The 24,594-nt window shown below is 36.1% G+C and overlaps 1 protein-coding gene across 1 annotated transcript; it reads right to left on the bottom strand.

Moving 5' to 3' along the window:
- Window positions 1–1,076: 1,076 nt before the first annotated feature.
- Window positions 1,077–18,674, bottom strand: LOC144444376 (gamma-aminobutyric acid type B receptor subunit 2-like). Its single transcript, XM_078133790.1, has 16 exons — window positions 18,420–18,674; window positions 14,672–14,809; window positions 14,045–14,215; window positions 12,615–12,680; window positions 12,111–12,302; window positions 11,544–11,702; window positions 9,932–10,051; window positions 9,072–9,135; window positions 8,482–8,556; window positions 7,098–7,248; window positions 6,277–6,415; window positions 4,235–4,342; window positions 3,970–4,092; window positions 2,506–2,675; window positions 1,838–1,997; window positions 1,077–1,310 (listed from the first exon to the last, which is right to left on the bottom strand). The coding sequence occupies exons 1-16, from the start codon at window positions 18,672–18,674 to the stop codon at window positions 1,077–1,079; spliced, it is 2,325 nt and encodes a 774-aa protein (XP_077989916.1).
- Between the last annotated feature and the right edge of the window lie 5,920 nt (window positions 18,675–24,594).

The raw sequence follows: 24,594 nt of genomic DNA, 5'->3' as shown, positions 1-24,594 counted from the left end.
AAATTGGGGTATTGAAGACTATTTCCAAGTACTCTATGGCTTTCGATAATGTGTATGGTTTCAAATTTTAAGCCACTAAATGGCCTCCTACATGTCCTTATCTTTTTAAAGTGCTGTGGGACACACCCACCCACACTCTCCCCACTAGCTATCATGGGGATGCTTTTCTGCCCAGAATCAAGATTGAAAGAGAAAACCCTGCTGGCAAAGTATTGCCTAGTATAGGTTACAGCCCTATTTGAGACCTATGAAGTTCAGTGGGGGGGGGGGTGCACTGTATAATTACAAATTAAAATATGTGTAGTCAGGAGGGGGGCTACGGAAATTCATGGGTTCATTTCGGGAGGGGGCATGAATTTGTTTGAGAGCAGTAGGGGGCTGCAAAATGATTTTGACCAAATTGACCAGCCCCCCCCCCCCCCCCCCCTCCCCAACCGATGAAAATTATGAAACATCCTTAAGTATTATCCGATGGAGTGAAGAACAAATTCCATATCAGGGTATACTAAAATGACAGAGGCAAAATACACTTGTACTAATATATTTAGAGATATAATTATGTTATTTGATAAGATGTTGACAGATATTTCACATGCACCAAAAAACAAACAAAAAACATGTGAGTTACAATTGACGTAGATAAAGATAGAGACAACACAATTATTTTAAAATTGTTGAATTACATGTATTACATAATAACACATGATTTAAAAGCACTACGACACAAACTGGGTTTATAAACAGTGTTACATGTATAACATTATTTAGATATTTAGAAATCACCTTGACTGAATAATTCTAATTATAGTATAATGTTAATATTAATGCTATGTATGCCTTCGATTTTCAAGGAACTAAATATAGTTTTCGGTTGCTGTTAGCACAATCGATGTTATTAGGTTTCTCCGACATTCTAATATACATTCCTTTTCAAAAAGACATCAACACATTCATACATTATTCTTGAATACAATACCAAAACATTGATAGTAGGTTGCATGGCGTAAAGTCTGTATATTTTGACATTTTTGTTAAATGTTACTATCGATGCAATACTAAGATTACCACTAACCAATCTACAGTTTAGTGCTACTTTCAATGTCATTATTAAAAGCTTCATTAACGTTTCCTGTCTTGCTATTACATTCCGATATTTTCTGGGATGGCAGTCCTGCCGTTGTCGGCCTTGCTTCATTTATACGCCCCACGTGACCACTGACTTCAAGAGCATTTCGTGCTGTACTAAGACCCTCCCTTGTCCTCTTTCGTACATAGTTTACTCCCGTTGGATCGCTCCACACAACACGAATCTATATACGTACCAAACAGAAACATTATGAAAAACTCCTTGGTAAATAATGTATTATCTTTTAAATACCTAATGAATTATTCACTACATATATAATATGAAATTCCCTGAAAACAGTAATTAGCACTGAGTCTAACTTAGGAGCACCCTTTATTTGCGATGACCGGCAAAACCAAACCACCATATCAACAACAGTGATACAGGGATGATAAACATATACCAAGACTGTAAAAATAACATTGGAAATGCACTAAAACACCAAACCTTTCCATGTACCGAATCACGTACAGTTCATTATAAAGTTACTTTCAGTTATCATTCCCTTTGAGGGCGCTGTACTGAGCTACCTTCGATAGGAAACTACTAACAAAGTCGAACCCTTCCGTTTAAGCAGAAATCGATGAGGAAAGATGATTAATAACTGCAATATTACAATAACAGCCATTGTGTTCATTTTGTTGTTCGTCAAATACCGCAGAGTGCTGATCGCTTTTCTCAACAAATTACACAGAAATTCTATTTTTTTACCTTTTCAATGAACATCATACATAACGTGATGGTACAGCACAAAAATATGGGTACACTCATAAACCCATAGGCCAGATTTGGCTCGTCCACAAGAACGAGGCTAAGGGTAATGCTTATCAAACTGGCTGTCATGATGTTATAAATAGATAGACCAATTTGTCTGTGAAAACATTAATTTGGGTTTTAATAGTACATTATACTTGCACGTAAAACAATTTAATGGGAGGCCAAAATTGATGAATTTAATAACTCTCCGTTCATTTGTCAAATAAATTTCGGAGTCGTCCACAAAGAATCTTACAGGTGATACTGAAATGCAATCATCGCTAACATCCTCATCATCATTATCATCACCATCACAACCACAACCAAACTATTATCGTCGTCGTTATCATCGTCATCGTTGTCGTCAACATCATCATCATCATCATCATCATCATCATCATCATCATCATCATCATCATAATCATCATCATCATCACCATCATCATCATCATCATCGTCGTCGTCGTCGTCACTACCATCATGACCACCACAACCATCTTCATCACCATGATCATCATCATCATGATCATCATCATCATCATCATCATCATCATCATCATCATCACATCATAATTAGCATCATTATTTTGTAACAAAGAAAGCATGGGTTTGTGTATTCTTACCTCGAATCATTAAGACCATCTACTTGGATGTTTCTTGTTTCATGTGCAAGAAAACAACCAAATAGCAATAATAGCCCCTTTTGTCCGTAGAGGGCGCCCAACCATACCCACAGATACTCAGAAGAACACGAATAGATTCTTTTGATAACCGTAAATGAGTCTTGCCTGAGCTGGAAAATGGACAGCAAGATTATTATTCATAAATGTACGTCGTGTTCGAAGCTGTATGTGACTATGAGTGTTACAATGTAAGGTGCATCTGATGTGCCAACTGGAAAGAAATTGCTTTGGGCGCTGGGGAGAGGTCGCAAATAACCGCAACAACTTGACAATTTGTTTAAACCGTGTTATGTTGACTTACTTCTGCCTATGTACACAATGACGAGTTTGAATCGCCTATTGGTAAACTTGTGTGTAGCTGTGCACATATGACATGGTGAAAAATAATTAGATGAACTTGTAATTTACGGTATGGCTCCTAACCAGTGCCTATATGCTGACCAAAATAGGTTAATTTGCGAATGAAAGATGACCATTCACGGGACATGCCGTAAAATGATACGTAGCGATCGCTGTGACTGAAAGCGTATGACCCATGACCTAACATGTGTCAAGATATTGAATATTTAGTGAGCAGTACCATAAAACTACAATCTACAGGTGTCAAGATAAGTCGAACGAACATGACCTAATTAATCTTCCTCAATCACAAAGACACAGGGCTGCTACCAACTTCTGCCACTTTTACAGGTTTTTGAGCTTCTCCCAACTCCTCTAATTCAGCCATCACTGTCCTTCGTCATCTGTGGTCTACAATGTTTCCCATGTGGTGTCCATCTAAGTTTTACTTTCCGTACGTGTTCTTGGGGGAAGTAAAGTGGAGACGGATTCAAACGCAAGCTTTCGCTTTACCTACGTAATCCAGATAAAATCGACCAATAGTGAACATAGTGCTAGTGTCCTTTTATAGGTAACTGAACCAACTTTAGGAATATTCATATCAAGTTGGTTGCTTGATGAAGATTATCCTAGTTGCAGCTAGTGTAGAAATTTGTGGGGTGGGGCGGTGTCACAAATAAAACCTGCTCTTTATGTGTTCATATAAGTTTTACTTTTCGTACGTGTTCTTGGGGAAACTAAGGTGGAGACGGATTCAAAACCACGCTTTCGCTCGGGATGTGAGCCTGTCAATACACTACGTACATACTCCGGATAAAATCGACCAATAGTGAACGTACATACTGCTAGTGTCCTTTTATAGGTAACTGAACCACTTTTAGGAATACATATCAAATTGGTTGCTTGGTGAAAAATATCCTAGCTGTATAGTGCATAAACTTAGGGGTGGTAGGAAAGGAGTCGTCGCAAATAAAACCTCTTTATGTTTAAGACTAAAAACGACGTCCCGTCACCTTCTAAGAGATGAATTCGATCGACATGGATCGAAAGATATTTTGTGCATACCTCCGTGGACACTTCAACTAGACGAGTCTCACAAGGGTCGATTAGTTGCCAAGACGTGAAAACTGCAACATCAGCTAACAACAAGATGGTGACAAAGATTATCAAATATTTGTCGTAAATTAGCTGTGAAAAAATAAGAAGAACAATCGGACATTACACTAATTCTTGACAAATGCAAGTGACATTAATTTGTCAAAGCTAGTATATTTTATCATCCATTTACTCTAGTATAAATTTATTTGATAGATTTAAAAGTTCACATCACCTCCTTCCTAATCTTAACCTTCATAACGATTCTGTGGATACGCCACGTCTTGGCAAACATTGGACCAAAGCCTAATGTAAATCCAACTGACAGTAGCCATTTACCAACCTAGACAGAATAAACAAAATACATATTCTTTAAATTACTTTTTTTAAACAATATACATTAAGTATGTTGTCTGCTGCACTAGCTTCAACTGGGAGGTTTGTTAGCATAGTAATATTCAATACAATAAGCAGTATTAATTGAATCCTCTTCAGTCTGCTTACAAACCACGCCATAGTACTGAAACTGCACTCCTGAAACTAGTAAATGACATTCTGACTTCCTTGGACTCTGGTAATATTACCATTCTTACTCTTAGACCTATCAGCGGCATTTAATACAATTGATCACGACAATTCAAACAAAATTTGGTACACGTGTTCCATAGGGTAATGGCGAGAACTGATTATTAAATGAATATTAATGACCAATTTACGTAATTAATGATTTTTGGTAATTAGGCTATATCTCAAGAATATACGCTTCAAATTCAATATAATTTGGTACATACATGTGCGATACCAAAGTGCATCTGTCCTGGAAATATTATCGATGTTGCATTTAGTTTTAATAATTTTTTGGCATATTTTCGGTAATTAGACCTGTAGACCACAGAAAAGTCAGGAAACGTCTAAAGTGGTGTGACAACGCAATTGTTTGTATTATTTGTTCTTGATTAGTTCTGCAGTTGTCTTCCCTGAAGTAACAATTAATATAGGCAAAGTTATTTTGTGTTTTCCCTTGGATCTACAGTCTACATTGGCTAGACAAACGCGAGAAAAAGGATCGAAGTGAGATACTTAAGTGATGCACACTGACCAGAAACAATTCTTTTTTTTCCTGGCCTTAAAAACTTCTACCCTGAGATATATGCTACAACATTCTATAAAAGCTTCACATTATTACATGTTGTGGTTGGCCGTAAGATCGCATCTGTAGGCAATCATGCTGGAGAATTCGTCTACATAACTTCATACGATCTCTTCACTATTTCAAAATTGAAAATCTTGTTTTTACTTCATTCGATACTCCCACGTTCAAGCAGCCTGGGAAGTTGCTGGTGAAAAATGTGCCAATGCCGTGAATTCTATAAATATTGGCATTCAGCAGGTGACATTCTAAATTTACTGGGTATATAAACGGTGAAATTTCACATTTACTGGCAATTTACGGGCAATTTTGAAGGTCGCACTTGCAAGTAATTTATACGTCACAGTGTAGACTAAATATCGTGACTGACATACTCTGACTCTAATGTATCAAAACATATGAAGACAGACAATGTTGTGGACGTTAATGTTGATTGACACGTCCATTAGATAACAATGGACGACCATTCACATGAGCAGTGTACACAAATTTGATAGGTTTGTTGTTGTACATGACTATGTCGGCAAGCCTTCGATTTCAACACAATTTGTCCTTTTCTGGTTTTTCATTGGCTACTCCCGTTTGCCCCTGACATTGGTGATTTTGAAGGTTTTAGTTCACCGTCTCTCCTCAAATCATGACACTTTCACCGATAACCTACACAGCGGAGAACCACCGGTTCCAATATGAGAAAACGACATATAACTCATTTCTTTTCTCCAGCTAGTAAGCCAGGTACGAGTGATGGAAATGATGCGTAAAACCCGCTAATCGCAACAAGACAACGGGTGACTTTCAAATGTGGTGGCTTGAAAAGTTCAATCGTCACAGTCTGGAAAATTTAAAAGATGTAAAATTGGCACGATGGCTTGAACAATTTGAGTGGATGAACATCCATACCAGTGAAGACAGCAAGTACCTAATATCTGGCTGTATAGCGTCACTTCACTGATTGACTAGCACGTTGGAAAATAGAGTCAACTATTTGACTACTTTAAAGTCTGTAACAAAATCGCGTGCGGGCCATATTGGATTTTCGAAAAAGTGTCATTTTTCCTTTAAAAATCATCTTCTCATCATCGGATGTATATACTGCGTGTGTGATATTTTGCATTTCTCGTACTTACCAAACAAGATATTGTACGTTCGTGATCTGATCTTAGGTAGCGGCAGTTTATGAGACCAAGGGGAATGATAGACAAATACACCAACAATGCTCCGAGCAAAGTTATGTTGTTCATATTTGGTGAGGATAGCTTGATGAATCTGTAAACAATATGAACAAAGCAATACAAAGAAAAAGGGTTGGCATGCAGATGAAAATGTCAAATGTAAATCATGTACGATTACATACTGCAACAACAAATAAAACATTACATAATGATAGTTCATGATATATAAATTCGGGTCCTTTTTAAAGTCATAAAGAAATACATGTATGCCAGTGGCATGTAGCTTTTACTGAAATAGGAGTTACTTTGTTAGCTTCTAAGGGATTTAATCTGAATTTCAATGGCCCTATGGCCATACGAATACAGATTACGTTTGAACTATAAACAAGTAATGATTGTAGTACTAACGGTACTGCTGAGAGGATTGTCAGAAAATGCACATGCATGCATACACACTGAACATACACGCGCGCACGCATGCGCGCGCACACACATACACATACATACATACATACATACATACATACATACATACATACATACATACATACATACACACATACATACACACACACATACATACATACATACATACATACATACATACATACATACACACATACACACATACACACATACACACATACACACATACATACATACATACATACATACATACATACATACATACATACATACATACGCAGGCTGGTAGGCAGACATGTACAGACAAACAGACAATATTTATTTATAAAAACCTAAATCGATATCCTTACCCATGATTTCGCTTTCTTATGTTGAAGCAAAGGTAAACGCAATCAAGTGAAATGCCAAAGAAAGAGAACACAAGTGATGCAATTAACAGTTCGTCATCTATATACATAGTTATGTATCTCAATCGCTGTCCATCTACTGGGGGTTCTTTACCTGCAAACAAAATGACAATTGTCATTTCATCAACGTTACATCGTATAAACAATATGTAACAGCTGTGGAACTTTACAAGTAGTAAGTTATAAAATAGTCCACAACAAGAAAACAAATCTTCTAGGCGCCCACAGATTGTATACAGCAATCACAAACGCATATTTTAGTTGTGCACATTGCATCACAATAATCGAATACTAATCAGATGTGCAGAATAGTGATATATATTGACGAATTTAAATGTTGTAAGAGTCAACAAATAATTCAAAAATGAAATTATAAACATTTACTAATATAACCAATCATGCCAATGAATTTTCAAATAACACAAAGCTATGTAAGTAATGCATCGTTGTTAACTTTTATATTACAAGAATTTACGAGTACAAGCAATTTGATTTTTACAATATATGCAAAGAACAATTTCATTAGTCTAAGAAGAGATGAATGAGTTAGCCAATGAAAACATGATACATATTTAATACAAATGGTCAATTCATGCGAAATTGTTTTATTGACTTTGAAACATATGGATTACTGTATGTAGTCAGTTCTGATAATGATGATAGATTACAACCCAGTCTGAACGGGTCTGAAGGGTTTCAACTGGCTCAATTTCGCTAAATTGAATTTAAACCGGTGTCTGTCCCCACGACAAACTTGCTGGGTGGAATTTATTTACCGACGAAATAGTGCATTATATGCCAACTGGATCATTTTTAGTTTCAATCTTATTGTTCTGTAACATTTATGTTTGACGGAAATTGTCGTATTATATATAATATACACCAAGATCGTTCTAAACACTACTGGTAGCATACTTTCAGTAATCAGATGATAGAGGGGGGTTTCGCAGTCGGCTACGTGACGGGGATTATGTTTGTTGGAAATTCGTATATCAACTAAAAAAGAGATCATTTAAATTGGTTTGCCAGAATCACATTCGAGTAATCATTGTATGTGCAAGATCTAGTCTGATTAATCGGGGAGAATATTTGTAATTTTCTTCTCTTACAATTTTACCCTGATACATGCATATGTAATTCTAGAACAATGGACGTACATAATGACGTCATAAATAATGACGTCATCGTATGTCAGTCGACTTGAACATTACGCGATATAAATTAAAATATACTGACAATCAAATATCTGACAGTATCGACATATCATAAAATAAGACTTCTCTTTAGAGAATATGGTTGATACTTGTTTTTTTAATAATACCCTTACCCTGCCACTGGAATCCACGCACCATCGCCATTGTCCCATTAAAATCAGCCATGCCAAGGTACACCGATTTACCATCTGCAAAAGATGAGTTTTATATTTCTCTCACTTTTTGGTTTTTCAATAATAACAAAATGAGACCCTAATTATCTACATTCACATTTTAAAGATTGATGAGAGGGTCTTTGGCAGTTGGCCGTGGTTGAACGGCTATACTGTATATAGAACACAAGAAGATATTATCATGTGTGTACGTAAGGAGCCTTAGAAACAGGTAAAATTATCCGATACTTCGTCATGTGTGATGTACAAACATTCACCTCAAATTGATTCTTCATTTATAATCCCAACGAGCAGTAATTTAAATGAATACTGTATTCCTTTCATCAATAACCTTTCTATGTTTACATATTAATCGGTATCACTCACGATAACTACTAAAATGTTTGCACATGACTACATCTATTTATCGCTGTCGTCAATTAACTAAATTAATTCTTTAATATGTATTTGTTATGCTGTCACCACAGTAGAATATGAGTCATGGCTCTTTATACTTCATGCAATAAATAAATCTAAATATAGCACTTCACCTCTCATTTGACAAATTGCTAGATTGCCTCCTCTATCACCATTGGCATCAAATTTGACTTCACCCTGTCAATAAAGGTATCAAATTGTACATATACATGTGGACGTTTATCGTGTTAAATCCGCCATCAAATAGTCAAATTTTTTTTCATTTTAACTTATTTTAACATACACATATAATAAAGAAATCTACAATTATCTGCATTTCTAATTCCTATATTAAAGTTAAAATTAGTATATAAATTGATCATTGATGTCATGGAGTTACTACACATAAACGTGTACTTGTTTAATTTTTTGACAAACGGACAGAGTAATATTTTCCGTATAGTTGTGGTGCGGTCTGCTATATATCATGTAAAGGCATTTAAAGTTGACAGAATAATAATATTGTGCTGTGCTGTGCTGTTGTGTTGTGTTGTGTTGTGTTGTGTTGTTGTGTGGTGCTGTGCTGTGCTGTGCTGCGTTGCGTTGCGTTGCGTTGTTGTGTTGTGTTGTGTTGTGTTGTGTTGTGTTGTGTTGTGTTGTTGTGTGGTGCTGTGCTGTGCTGTGCTGCGTTGCGTTGCGTTGTTGTGTTGTGTTGTGTTGTGTTGTGTTGTGTTGTGTTGTGGTACTGTGTGAATTGCGTTGTGTGGTGCTGTGTATTATGTGCTTTTCATGTTATGTATTGAAAGCTTAGTAATATTCTAAAAAGATGTTGATACATGCAGTGGATAACATGTCACACAATAAATGTAAAAAATATCTAAATGTTATCGAAAGTCAAAACATTTGTGAAATTAATTTTGCCAAACTTTATATCTTAAAGTAAAGTCCGGAACGCCTATCCTAGGTGTATCCCTATATCATGTTTAATACTTACTGATACTCCACGGAATGATGTATTACGTAGAGCTTGTAATATAATATTTGCCATTTCACCATCAGCGTATGTAAAATCTTCAAGAGCCTTGTGACGTGTTAGAGTTGAAGAGTTCACCATCTAAAGAGACAAATGTAGTTACCTTTAATGCAAACTTGCATTGCATTGCATTGCATTGCATTTATTGTATTGTATTGCATAGATTTGCATTGCATTGTATTGTATTGTATAGTATTGTATTGTATTACATTGCACTGCACTGCACTCTATCGTACTGTACTGTATTGTATTTCATTGGATGGTAGTGTATTGTTTTGTTTTGTACTGCAGTACTTTAATTTAAGCAAAATTATGTAAGAATTTTAAACGTACACTGTACATGCACAAGAGGTGTAATTATAGTGAAGGGCATGACTAATAGCTCTAACGTCTAATGAGACATCATACCCCACCTCCTGAATAAACATTTACTCAGTACATTTTTAAGTGAAGAACATAACACTCAGCAAGAATGTATCGAAAACACTTTCACATTAGAAAACTGTGTGCATAAGAATTAAACAAGACATATTTATCAGATATATATTTGAGAAAATAGTGTACAAAGTAAATTACAATATTCTGACGAACACATTGTAGTAATTTTCTTCTGAATACAACAAGGGCCACTTTTTCGTTTTTATCACATACTTCTTGTTGGCTTTGTGTTTTGAATGTATTAGTTTTAATAATGCATGGATCTCGTATTGTAATAATGTAATATTTGTTTGAAAGCTGAGGCAAACAGTTGACACATAACAGCATGGGGGTAATATGATGTCTAGTAGTGCCCGAACAAGGCCAGGCCATAGGTGTTTAGTTTGTACATAACAGCATGGGGATGATATGACGTCTACTATTGTCCGAACTAGGCCATGCAATATGTGTTTAGCTTGTTCATAACAGTATGGGGTAATATCACATCTACTAGTGCCCGAGCAAGGCCAGGCAATAGGTGTTTAGTTTGTACTTAACAGCATGGGGTAATATTGCGTCTACTAGTGCCAGAACAAGGCCAGGCAATAAGTGTTCTATAACACATCACATTAATTCTCGGGCACATATTTTTTTCTACAGTAAAAGCAAATCATCGCTAAGACATGAACATGTACATGAACATTACCCCAGGAAAAATAGAACCCAAATAGCACCACGTACATGTAAATTGAGGTCACTCTGGGTCAAAAGTTCCCACCATGTGACAAGATCTAAGCCAATCACTTAAGACTATATGAACACAATGTGTTATAATTCGTATTATATGAAGAAAACAAGTTGTTCACGTCGTGTATCCCATCGCCGGAAACAAATATCAAGTGCCATCAACATTTTGTTTTCGAAGATAAAGCAACAGTAGTCATATGACAAACTGCATGGTTTGTCAGGAAATGCATTATTGATGGATGTTTTATTTTAAATCGAAATAATATCATCAACAAAAATAATCAGGGAAACTTCTGCCCAAGAATACTATTTTGTCACCAAAAATCATTATGTAAGTTGATACCAGTAATCAATAGAAGTCAGATATAAGTACGTCTGACTAGACATATCTCTAAAGTCTAATCCTTACTTTTTGGGACATGTGCTCGATGCTCGTATTTAAAGCCAATGCGATAGCCCAGACAGTGTCGTAGCCGAAACCATGCCAAAAGTGGTATTCCATGTTCATAGCTTTATATCTTGGTTGCTGTAGCACCCTTAAGTATCTTCTTTCATATTGTTTGAAAGTCTGCAATGACACACACACAAGGTTTTGTGTAACTAATACACCAGTTTTAGTTTTGAATTATTCTTATTCTGAAGTCTGTGCGTTTCTGTTATGCTAGCAAAGATAATTTTAAATGCAGAAGGAACACGAATAACAACAGTACTGTTTTATTTGGCATAATTCACGTTTTATATTGGTGATTCCGACCATATATATGGTACTGCATAGAAGTTCATTAAACAAAATAGCTGTTCATTTAAATCTGTGGTTCTGCATAGAAGTTCTTTCAAAAAAATTAGATGTTGTTTTAAATCTCTTCAATCAACTTACAATAGATTTATACTTAAATATTTTAATGAGACAAATACTAATAATCAATATACAAAAAAAGTCTGCTGAAGGTTCAACTTTGTGCATATCAATACTCACCTCTCCATTAATTGTAACTTGGTTCGTAGTGTCTTTTGCTAATTGCGCAACTTCTATTGTACTTTCTATTACCGTCTTCATCTCTTCCTGTGTACAGTTAACTAATTCTTCTTTTTTCTTCCACCAATTTTTAGGATACCACCCAGGTATCAAGTACGCATACTCTGTCCCATACATGCCAAGGTGGTAGGCCTGTAAGTAAATAGACGTGGTGGAAGTGAAGGGACGCTTTATAAAGTAAACATTTGAACAAAAGCTAGGCAGTGTATCATGAAAATGACAGGCCTTTCCTATAGTAAGGAAAAGTAATGTTTTAATTGTCTGTAAGTCACAACCATGCTATCCCTTATTTAGTAATTGAGTCTGCTATTCATTGCGGCTTGAATTGAATGTGCGAACTCAAATAATTATTTGGTCAACTTCTCGGCTGTATAGAGTGGTCGATCACACCTGATTAATAAAAAGAAAGTCAACAAATAAATCTTAAAGAGTACTCATGCTTACATTACAAAATAGTATCCTGGCATGACCTTCATATGCTAATACAACTATTATCCTCCCATCCTTCTCCTGTTTTATAACAACGAAAAAAGAAGATATGTGTAAACATGTTCATGATATAGAAGCATTGCCGCAATTGATTGAGATCATTTCTTATAACATGTTTTTTCGCCATGTGTGACTGTAAAACTTCAACTTTCCTATTTCATTAGATCTCACGTGGATACAATTCGTCTGAATCCTTTCTTGTATTGGTATAATGGAGATATATCCAAAAGGCAGCCTTAGTCATTTTTGTTGTTTCTCTCGTAGGAAAAATAAAACTTATTAAAATTATTGGCCGGTCGGTTCACTAAATATGAAAATTAAGAAAGAAAGACAGTTAGTGTATATGGACATGTTGATGATACTTTCAATTCATAATCATACTTTAACAGTCTGAATAACTTAAAAATAACAATTAAAGTCAAAAGAGACTGAATTTTTTTTTTATTACAATTCCCAAATTTTTGCACTAACCAATGATTTTCGCTCATGTTGTGCTACAATACCTAGGTAGAAAGAAACTTCTACATTAATCATTTTTTAGTAAATCTGATGTTGAAGTTACCAGTGTTATGCAAATATAGCTTAAAAAATAAAGATAATTAGTCATACAATGAAAAATGATTAATTTAGAAATTCCTTTCTACTTAGATATTGTAGCACAACAATCGAAAATAATATATAATGTCTCAATTCGGCAATTTCTGGAGTCTTTGTCCTCCCGATTTTGATAGTTCCAAAACGTGCAGTTTTTGACATTTAAATGATGACGTCATCACCAAGCTATAAATGCATATTATTAACCGCAATTGTAGTTAACAAAATGTATATTTCCTCACTAAATTCTTCGCTAGAAGATTTTTAAACTAAATTCGGGTTTTGCAAAATAGTGAATAATCTCCTTCACTCATAAATCTTCAGCGTATTGAATGACGACCCGATCGAGGTTAAATATACCTACTAAGAAGAAACAAAATACCAATTCTCTGTACTCTATATTCTAAATATATGTATTCCAAAAGGTACGGGGTGAGGCTGATTCGTAAATTGTGTACACTTACTTTGACCAATTGCAACTCTAGGTAGGAGTCACGAGTGAATATCAATGACGTCACGATTTTGATATCCGTCTTTGCCAGCAGGGATACTAAGTCACTGGTGACCTTTGAATCGATAGAAGAAGAGTATCTCAGCATTCATAAAATAAGGAAAATCATTTCAAATGAACTGTTAAATATTTCTTTTTTCCTTATGCATACCATTCCTCAAGGCTTATTATGTAAATAATCGATTTTATAATGAATTAAAAGTGCGAAGCCGGCATCGCTTTTCATGACAGCCTATGAAAGGACTGATTATTACTCTATCTAGAAAAAAACATATGTTACCTGTACAAAGAATATTGCATCCTCATATAATAGCGTAACCCGTTGCCACTTGAAGTGTTTCAATATGGCTAGTCTTACACCATTCGAGGCCAGCTCTGACAGTTGTGTTCTCGAGAATAGGGGATATGTTGACTTGTCAGAAAACTGGGGAGATGCAGTTGAGTACGACAACTGTGGAGGAAACATAATAATTATTTCAATTTGTTGTCGTGTATGCGTACATACTAGAACATGTACACCAAAATAATTCATTAGTTCATTTCTCAGGAAAACAGTTGAAAGGAATCAACCACACAATGTATATGTGGTATACAGGAAACGGTTTTACTTTGACAAATGACATCAAAGCCAAAGTTTGAGGTCAATTTTAAGAGAAAGGTCAGTATATTGCTAGACACTTGAATGCTGTCTGTAGTTTTAGGTAAAAGGTAAGGGATAAATGGCGATTTTAATTACAAATGTGACGTTGCAGAATCTTATTTGATTTTATCATAAAGCAAAATATGTGACCTTAGTGACAGCTTTGAAGTAAATATGCTATGTCTACACGGATGGACACATAGATGGACCTTGTACTTCCAGCTTCACAGCTAGCCTCTAGTGTAATAAAGGTGGTCAATGACTTACCTGTACCAGATTATAATAGTGGGAGTAAGCGGCTACTGGTGCCGTAGCGATAGAACAACCACCGCCAAGAATTGCTAACTTCTGAGGTTTCTTGTGAACTAATTCAGATAGAAGATAAGTGGCATACCCTGGATTGCACTGTATTAAACAAACAAGAGAAGACATATCGCCTTTAATTCAAAGGAATTCATATATATCAGTCACGTTTGTTTACTCTAAAATTGCTAAAGATGTCTTAGAACGGTTTCGCTGAAACTGATCATTGTACATAGTGGCCGTAGTCTTCCGTAATCGATGGAGAAATTGAGTGGAGATAAATTAAATATTTTTTACAAATTAGTTCTTGGGGGAAGCCCACGTTTTAGAAAATGGAGCTAGCGGAGGGTCACATTTTACTTTGACTCATTGTATTATCTAACTTTGTATTAGTTTGTGATTTTGGTATCCCACCTTTGACACCAGTGTCACACAATCCATAGTTGCTAGATTTCGCCGCTGCCACCTAAGACGATATTGAAATTTGCACGTTACCTCCCAATTGAATTATTAGTATATTCCATGACGCATGCTCTGTTCTGTACTTCCTAGTTTTACCTCGGTACACATAATTAAAACATGTTATTGTTCCTTTAAACTTCTCCATAGTTAGTTACAGCCCTGAACAGCTTTTTTTGTAAAAAGTATTTTACATCATTTTAGGTAAAACTGATGAGGAGACATAATAATGAATGCGGTAAGATACAATATCGGTAGTGCGCCCATCAAGTCTTTGGTAGTTCTAGCCTTCAGTTTTGTCAATTAGATCCAAACGCAGTCACTAGTTAATGCAATGCCTTCATACACATTCTCTGTGGTGACAGCAGTAGTGAGAAATCAATCAAGCAATCAAGGTCGTGACCCCAACACATGGTTATGAGCGAAACCCTGCAACCAGATTGGAGCCACGTTCGCTCCTAGGTCTGTTTGTTTAGAAGTTAAGAGACATTATTGATGTATGACTTGAAGTATTTCGCAGTACATATAAATTGATACATATGGATTATATGGAAACATTCAATCCGAGTGTGGTCTGCGAATCCATGTAGATTTTTCCAATTTAAAGTTGAAAAGCTAAAGGGTCTGTCTTAACCCTGCCACCGATAATCACGTAACTGTACCTGCGAATTATTCATTACCGTCTTTTATGCCAGTCACTGAAGATGACGTGATAAAACTTGTCACGAAATCTTCTCCTAAATCCTGTATATTAGATATTTCACAAACTGTACTTTTAAAAGATATATTGTATTCATGTGATTGTACCTTTCATGACTTCATGACCCAATGTTTCGCTTTTATGAGGTTTCGTTCCACAATTTGTCCAATCAGCATTTATTCGTCCTTTGATCAACAATCCAAGTCTTTATCACAATATACTGAAGAATTATAGACCAGTGTCTAATTTCTGGGTTTTTTTTATCCAAGTGTTTAGAACGTAATGCAGCTGATCAACTGCAATGCTAGCTCTCAATCAATCGATTGTACACGAAGTGCCAACTTAACCACTCCATCGTGCCGGTCACAGCACTGAAACTGCTTTACTTCGTGTACACAGTATAGTGATATCATGATTGCATTGGATTCTCGGAAGAACGTGATTCTGGTAATGCTAGATCTGTCAGCAGCGTTTGATACGCTTGATCGTGATATTTTAGTACGTCGGCTGCACTCTCGTTTTGGCATAACAGGTTCACTATTGAAGTGGTTTCGTTCATATCTTGGAAGTCGTAAACAACGTGTTGTTATTAATTTCACTACATCACATAACGTTGTTCTAACAATTTCGTGTGCCGGAAGGTTCAGTATTGGGGCCTATACTTTTTTTACTTTATATACTGCGCCTGTCGATGATATCCACTCTATACAAAACGCCACTGCTCATCTCATTGCCGTATAAACAGAGACGTTTGAACACATCGCACTTGTTTTATTCGATCTTGATTGACTACCTGTTGAGCAGAGGATCAAGTTCAAAATCACCCGATTCACATTCAAAATTCATCTTGGTGAATGCCCAAACTACATGCGGACTCTGGTTGAATTTACACCCCGATGCGCACACTTCGTTCTGCTGATAAATTGATTTTAAAGAGGCAAGATACAACTGATACTACAAAATGAATTATGGTTTTCGGGCATTTTAAATTACGGCTCCAATTCTATGGAATCATCTTCCTTTTAATATTCGCTTGGATAGTACAACTGAATCTTTTAAACGCAATCTTAATACTCACCTTTTAGGCAATACTACCTGTGTGATTTTCGCGAAACGAAAAGTATGTAATTTTATCATTTTGGGGATCTATTTTCACGCTATCGTTGTCATTTTAGCCTTGTTTACTTTGTAATGTTTCGTTTTACTTTTTTTTAACCACGTGACTTGTTCTTTGATATCACTTTATCCACTTTCTTCCTTTTTCAGTATTGTATAGAGCACTGGGACGCAGTGTAGTGCGCTTTTTAAAAAAAAATAATTTGAGTATTATTATTACTATATTTCAGCTTTGACCTGGGAGCAGTCCTACTGCTGCAGTGACTACCAGCGAAACAAAACTACTGCCTTGACAACACTACCCCCCCCCCCACCGAAAATACCCCGTACACCGTGATCAAAAACACGCAATAATTCGAGACCCCAACAAGCCGATGAGGCCTACGTACTTCCGTTCAGTCCGAATGCGATTTTCTGAGGTTTTACGTGGGTCTCAGACTAGGACTCAGTAAGTCTAGAGTATCGGGCCATAGACCAGACAGCCCAGGCCGAAAATAATAGATGTATACTCGCTGTCACAAGCCAAACATGTGACAATACAAGACGACACCGAAAACTGTGAAACATTTACAGGTTACTCTCATTTCAAATATACACAATAAAATTAGGCCGGCTTCATTTTTTGTTTCGCCAAGGTAGTAAAAGGCCTACACCGCAAAACCACTGAACTTTATTATTAGCAATCAACTTCTGGGAGGGGGAAATAAATGGCTATCTGAGTATAGTATTATGGTTGGTTCAAATTATTATTTTTTGAGTCAATACATTATCATTATAGGCATTTTGATATCGATCTGTACGTAACAGTAGTTGAGCTCCTAGTTTTATCGAGGTCCGAATTGGTATTAGAATTCGATTGTTACTATTGTAGGACACGACACCTATATCAATCTATTGAACATGGTAATGTCGTCATTGAAAGAAGATTCATCACGCTCAGATAAATTTTGATGAGTATCAAAGTCGGAATTACTACTGTCTGTCATTGCTTTCTATGCTAACGGACATTATGAAGGGTCACCTCTAGATCTGCGTCGTCACAATCCCCAAATGGGAAACCAATTGGCAGTATAACTATAAATTCATGTCAGCTCAGGTCGGCCGCTGATCGCTAGTTTTAACTCTTCACTAATCATGCAATTTTGAATAGATAGCTTTGCATTTACTGGGTAAGAGACATATAAAGAACATTTTTCAAGGTTGTTGTATGACATTTTTTAACCATGTCTTTGAAATAGTTAACTAGATAGGGTCATGTTTTAGAAAAAGGATATTGAGGGGGGAGGGCAACTTTTTGGAAAATGTGATCAGGGAGAGGGTCACAGGGTCATCAGGGTCACATTTTACGCAGCAGACCGGGTTTGGCATCCCCCATCCCCCTCCCACCGTAATTACTGAAGGCTCTCTAAAATCAGACAGTACTATAAGTTGTATTACCTTGTCATCTTCCCATTGCCATCTTAATTCGTAATTGGTTAAGATGTCGGAATTGTTATTGACGTCATCCAGTGCCATGTCAATGGCGGGAATCATTCCACCAGCGGACCAGCCGCCAGATGGGATCTGTACTGGCACAAAGCCGAGCAGTGTCAGGTTTGTCTTCGCATTTCCTTGGACATGACCGACTGAGATAGTAACATAGAAGATATATAACCACGTTCTTACACAACATGCTAGCAACGTTGGCTTCATTTCTACTATCCAAACGTCTCTGGCAATGAATGTTTGATAACGGTATAAGGTATATACTGAGTGAACATAAAAACGAAAGAATCCCTTAAATGACAGGAGTGGTTTAAACCGTCACATGACTACATTTAAAATAAATACAATACAATATGTCACGGTTGATTACCAATAATTGCTCTCTGGACTCGTAATATGGCACAAACGTATCTTTATTCTCCAAGCACGTCTGAAAGTATACGCAGAAAGATACACTAGTGTAGCCGTACTGGCCCCGTCTTCATTTCCATACAATAAATATTACTACTTCATAAATATAGTAAACGTAAAGATACAAATACAAATGATACAATAACTGAAAGATAAAGTTTGAACTAACCTGAAAGTATACATAGAAAAATACACTCGCGTAGCCGTAATGGCCACGTCTGTACTTCTCATACTAACCAGTCGCGCTTACTTATATGGGAATACTCATGTGACAGAAAAGTAGGAAGTGATTGGATGAGGAGATGTTAACAGATGGAGCCAGGTGATTAGAAATAGAAATGAATATTCATGGACACAACAACAAAGAAACGCGTTACGATAACGGTAACACATACACACTATAAACGAGACAGACACAACAACATTACATATAACTGTGACAACTTTATTGGTCCTTACAAGGACATGTCAATGTCTACCATAAAAAAAAACACTTTAATAATCGGGGTAATAGAACGACAGCAACTCGAAAAGCGTGGGCTTTAAAAAAGAGTGGCCACAGTTAAACATGTGAGCATGTACATGTAGGGCTACAGTCGAGGTCTGTCTGTCTGTCTGTCTTCTGTCTGTCCTTTGGTTGTGTAATTTAATTGCTGCTTGGATGAATGTTTGCTTATAGCGTGTTGTTCTGCCAACTTCTGGTGCGTGGACGTCTGCAGCTTCTATCTATTCATCGACTGTCAAGTTTTGGCCTAAGTGGGTGTGTGTCGTCAGCTAATATCGTTCCCAGTCTGTCCGTAATGTGTCTGTGGTAAATGTTGTCAATGTAGTTTGTTTTTTACCCACCATCCCTCCCGCTTTTCTGATAATTTTGTCACGTCTGCCTTTGTCTTGTTTAGTAATATTTCCAGCCCAACGTATTAAACAGTGCTCAAAGTCGAAGTATGAAATATATGTAGTAGATATCTGCTAACATTATAAGATCTCAGTTTTCCCAGGCAGTACAATCGGCTGTGAAGCTTTTGGACAATGGCAGGTGTGTTCTGTTTCCATGAACTTCAAGCTTATCATCGAGAGCCGTCCCTAAATACGTAATTATATATTTCAACTCTATCGACAACTTCACCCTTGATCGAAATATCTTCGTACATAGACGGCTAAACACTAGTAAAATACATTATCGATCGTTAATAATGCATTGCAGCTATCAATGAATATGATATCCAAATGAGTTCACTTAGATCTGTGGAGTACCTCGCTAAGAGTTACTTTATACACACATGAGCAGTAGATACAGCAGTCATCCATTGTAATTTTGGCGCAAACTACCCTTTTCAAATAGAATGTTACAGTAGAAATAATGAGTCGTGAGACATTACGAAACAATCGATTTTAATCAAGTTAATGATATTTGAAATATAATTTTTTTAAAGTGCTTTTGTGCTGTATGTGTTGACAAGGAAATTGAATGCAAATGCTACAGGTTATGAATCTAAATCAAAACGTTAAATATTATATAATTAAATGTAATACAAGTCGACTTTTTTCAATAATAACATTGGTTGGTAAGCAACACATCATACTGTAAGTACACACCTGTGGCAAAGAGTGATCAATTCAAATACTCATCAAGGGAAATCTTCGAATCACAAGAGTTTGTAGGCTAGCTTCTAGACCTCGGAGTTCTTCTGATACAATACGACAAACGACCGAACATCGCTATCGAGGATGGAACATCCGAGTCGGGCAAACCATCACTGCGAACTTCGTTCGCTTATCGTATCGAAAGGAAGCCCGAACGTCTAGTAGCAAGACTAAAGAGTTTGCTGCTGGTGACAGAAGTGAAATACAAATTGACGCAAAGTCCAATCTAATACCGGCGGTGACACACTGATATTGAAAATAAGATGCTAGTTTAAACGAGACCTCCGTCAGTCGTTACAAGACGTCTCCGTTACCAAGCTATTGTAAGGTTACATGAACTGCCCATTTGTTTTCTCTGTATCGCAGAAATCAAAGTTGTCAAATAGTGTTAATGCAATGTCAATACTCCGGATAATGCAATTGAAATGTCCAACAATATGATAAAATATCAACAAAAGATGGAGGTTTTTGATAATGCTCCATTTAGTCAGACACAAGGTTTGAACAAAGTACATCGTTAGGTTAAACATGGACATTAATATTTATTTTCCAGCTTCAGAGTTTGTATATTGGGCTGTATTGTTAAAACAAAAAATAGCAATGGGTGTCTTCTTGCAATGTAACTATAGACAATGTATATAGCATTATTATTAATACAATAGACAATCAGCAATAAATGAGAACAACACCTTGTTTCTTGGAGTAGCTGATTAACTCCGCGGACATTCTTTGAGTGAAAATTTTAGACACACTTAGGGAGGCTATCAATAATGTCAGGACACTCTCTAAAATTAAACGACACCCATTGTATGCATTCGAAGTCTATAGACAGTCATTATAATCACTCGGGCCTGCAAAAATAAAAGTGCAAGTAAATTATTTATATAAAACAAACATGTTTTTAAAAACGTATTGGAACGTAATGACATTATTCTTGGAAACTACACCTCATCAAGGAAATGAATCCATACTACATTCAACATCAAATTGTGACATCTACATAATTTAAGAGTTGGTGTCAATAACATTTGAGATATTGCAGTTACTGTATTTTGATACTTCAAATGCAAACATACAGTGGAATTTTCACAGTTATAACCATACAACAATATTACAACGGTAAATTAATGATGGACATGGGCATACATGCCATCTACAACCAGTGTCTCTTTGTCTCCCGTTTCATTTTGAAGTTGGATAAATGGGTAGCATAATTGGGATTAAGTATATGGTGACATTGTATCAAATAACAAGTCTCCATCGAACACATACTGCCAAACGTTTCAAAGTACTATTTAATATTCTGAAATTTATGACAAATATGGCCGTCATTCGATTGAATTATATATCATGGGTGTTACGTAATAAAATGGTGTACATATTGAACTACAGTATCGGACAATTGTACCAGGTTTCATTTAAACCGGTCCACATATGTCAAAGGTGTACATGAATACTTTGAACAGTTTGAGTCTTTTGAGCTTGAACATGGCAATCAAGGTCAAAACTCAAGGACTATAATGGGAAAGCTCATCCTGCTAGATAACATGGATATTGACATTCCAAAACTCTAGGGCACTATGATGCACAGCCCTGCATTAAATTGTGTTTTCGCGATACATTACAACACATTGGTTACTGACTTGATTACTAACTGTGCAGTCCATTGTGTTACATCTCGGATTATGTAAAATATGAAAAATGGGTCAATTGAAAAGCAAGGCCGCCATTCGACCATTATCGTGAAGGTGGCAAAAAAAGTGGCCTACATACGTGGATTACTCTATGTGGAATTTTAATGAAGTTAAATGTTATCTCTCCATATATGTTCCCCCCTCCCCACGTCATAAATTCTTATTAACCTTATACTCATAAATTAGTTCTTAGGTAATGAGGATCGGGTAAACAAGCGACGAGGTGATATGGATAGTTTTACGAGTTCGTTCGACGAAGTTTTAACACTACTGCATACATTTGCCTCCGAGTGATAAACACCTTATGTTTTTAGTATGATCCAACGGAGTGAAGAACAAATATCAGGGAATACTAAAATGACAGATCTAGAGGCAAAATAAACATGTACTAATATATTTAGAGACATAATTATGATATTTAATAACATGTTGACAGATATTTCACACGCACCGAAGAACGAAAAACCTTTAGGTTACCATTGACGTAGATAAAGATAAAGACAACGCCATTATTTTAAAATTGTTGAATAACATGTATTACATATTATATTATACCAGTATATTGATGGTGGAAATCGAGGGACCTGATTGGTCTAGACATCGAACTAGCGCGTCTAAAACGAGTGATAATGCACTGCTGGTACGATAATGCACTGCTGGCACGCGTCCAAATTTTGTTCGTCTACGAGCGTTGAGTTGTAGTCCACCGTGATACTGATAGTGAACTCTTCGAATTGTCAGAGGAGGATTTTCTCTCAATGAGACAATATTTTATGAGAAATTATGAAGGAAATTTCGAAAGCAACCCAGTCATCGCGTATTTGTTATTGTTATGCAAATTAGACACCGAGGTGCACTAACACCTTCTTAAATATTTGTAATACCCATGCGCCACTCAAAAACATAAATAAAGTCAAGAAAGGTGTTAAAAACAAACCCTGGATCACAGCGGCAATACGGAAATCTATTCGAAAGAAACACAACCTCTTCAAAAAAGTAGTCCGGAGTAAATTCGAAGAAAATATTCTTCAAAAATTCAAAAGATACAGAAATGTGTTAACAAACATTTTAAGGAAAGCTAAGAAAAAATACTATTCTGATTTGTTTAATATACATTGTAACGACATGAAAGAGACATGGCGAGTGGTAAATGATCTGCTGGGTAAAAAGAAAAATAGTAACTCTTCTATTCCTACCAAGATAAAAAGTTTCTGTAATGGAACTTCTGTTATTCATACAGAAATTCCAGATATAGTTGATGTTTTCAACAATCACTTTGTTAACATTGGTGAAAAACTTGCTAAGAATATTCAGGCAAATGGAAACGGTTGTTTTCGTGACTTCATGGGTGACTATGTACCTCACTGTTTCTTCCTAAAGCCAACTTCAGTTGGGGAAGTAGAAGACATTATTTCAAGCTTAAATGTACACAAAGCATCAGGCTGGGACAAAATCGATGCAAAACTGCTAAAGTATGCTATGCCCTATGTTTCAAAACCTTTATGTAACATTGTAAATTTATCTTTCTCAACTGGATGTTTTCCAGACTCCCTTAAAATTGCGAAGGTTATTCCGCTCTTCAAAAAAGGAGATCCAGAAGAGACGGGAAATTACAGACCAATTTCAATTTTGCCAATCATTAGCAAAGTATTTGAAAAAATAATGTGTAAACGTGTTGTGAATTTTGTAGAGAAACATGACTTGCTCTTTCAGCACCAGTATGGTTTTCGTGAAAAGTACAGCTGTAAACTTTCACTTATTAGCCTTGTTCAACACTTATTGGATGAACTAGACAAAGGAAAATCTACAACAGGCATATTTATAGACTTCTCAAAGGCATTTGATACTGTTAACCATAACATTTTATTTTCAAAACTCGATCACCAAGGCATTAGAGGGGTGGCATTGGATTGGTTTAAAAGTTATTTGGATTCAAGATGTCAATTTGTGAGTATTGGTAATATAGAATCAATGAAACAAAACATAACTTGTGGTGTTCCTCAAGGGTCTATTTTGGGCCCAATACTTTTCCTCATTTACATAAATGATTTACCAAACTCTTCAGATATTTTCAATTTTAGGCTTTACGCCGATGATTCGAACCTGTTTCATTCACCTGAGAAGTGTTCTTCATCAACAAACACCAGCAATATAAACTCAGCCCTTGCAAATGTTACAAACTGGTGTGATGCGAACAAATTAACAGTAAATTCTGCTAAATCACACGCATTACTCATTGGTGGTAGACACAAACCTCATAATGCACAAGGTTCAGTTCAGTTGAAAGATATGGCTATTAACTTTGTCAGTAATACCTCTTATGTTGGAGTATATTTGGATAGTAAAATGTTATGGAATTGCCACATTTTAGAAGTGAA

This window comes from Glandiceps talaboti, chromosome 13 (assembly GCF_964340395.1).
Source record: "Glandiceps talaboti chromosome 13, keGlaTala1.1, whole genome shotgun sequence".
NCBI classification, from domain to species: domain Eukaryota; kingdom Metazoa; phylum Hemichordata; class Enteropneusta; family Spengelidae; genus Glandiceps; species Glandiceps talaboti.
This window is presented reverse-complemented; position numbering and strand designations above follow the sequence as displayed.

What these genes read in the sequence shown, in the direction of transcription:
- LOC144444376 (XM_078133790.1), bottom strand. Translation starts at nt 18,674, where the DNA reads ATGAAGCCAACGTTGCTAGCATGTTGTGTAAGAACGTGGTTATATATC. An exon ending in GGCAATGGGAAGATGACAAG is followed by an intron (nt 14,810 to 18,419) that starts GTAATACAACTT and finishes TGTTTAATACAG; the next exon opens with TGCAATCCAGGGTATGCCAC. An exon ending in CATCATTCCGTGGAGTATCA is followed by an intron (nt 9,136 to 9,931) that starts GTAAGTATTAAA and finishes CTTTATTGACAG; the next exon opens with GGTGAAGTCAAATTTGATGC.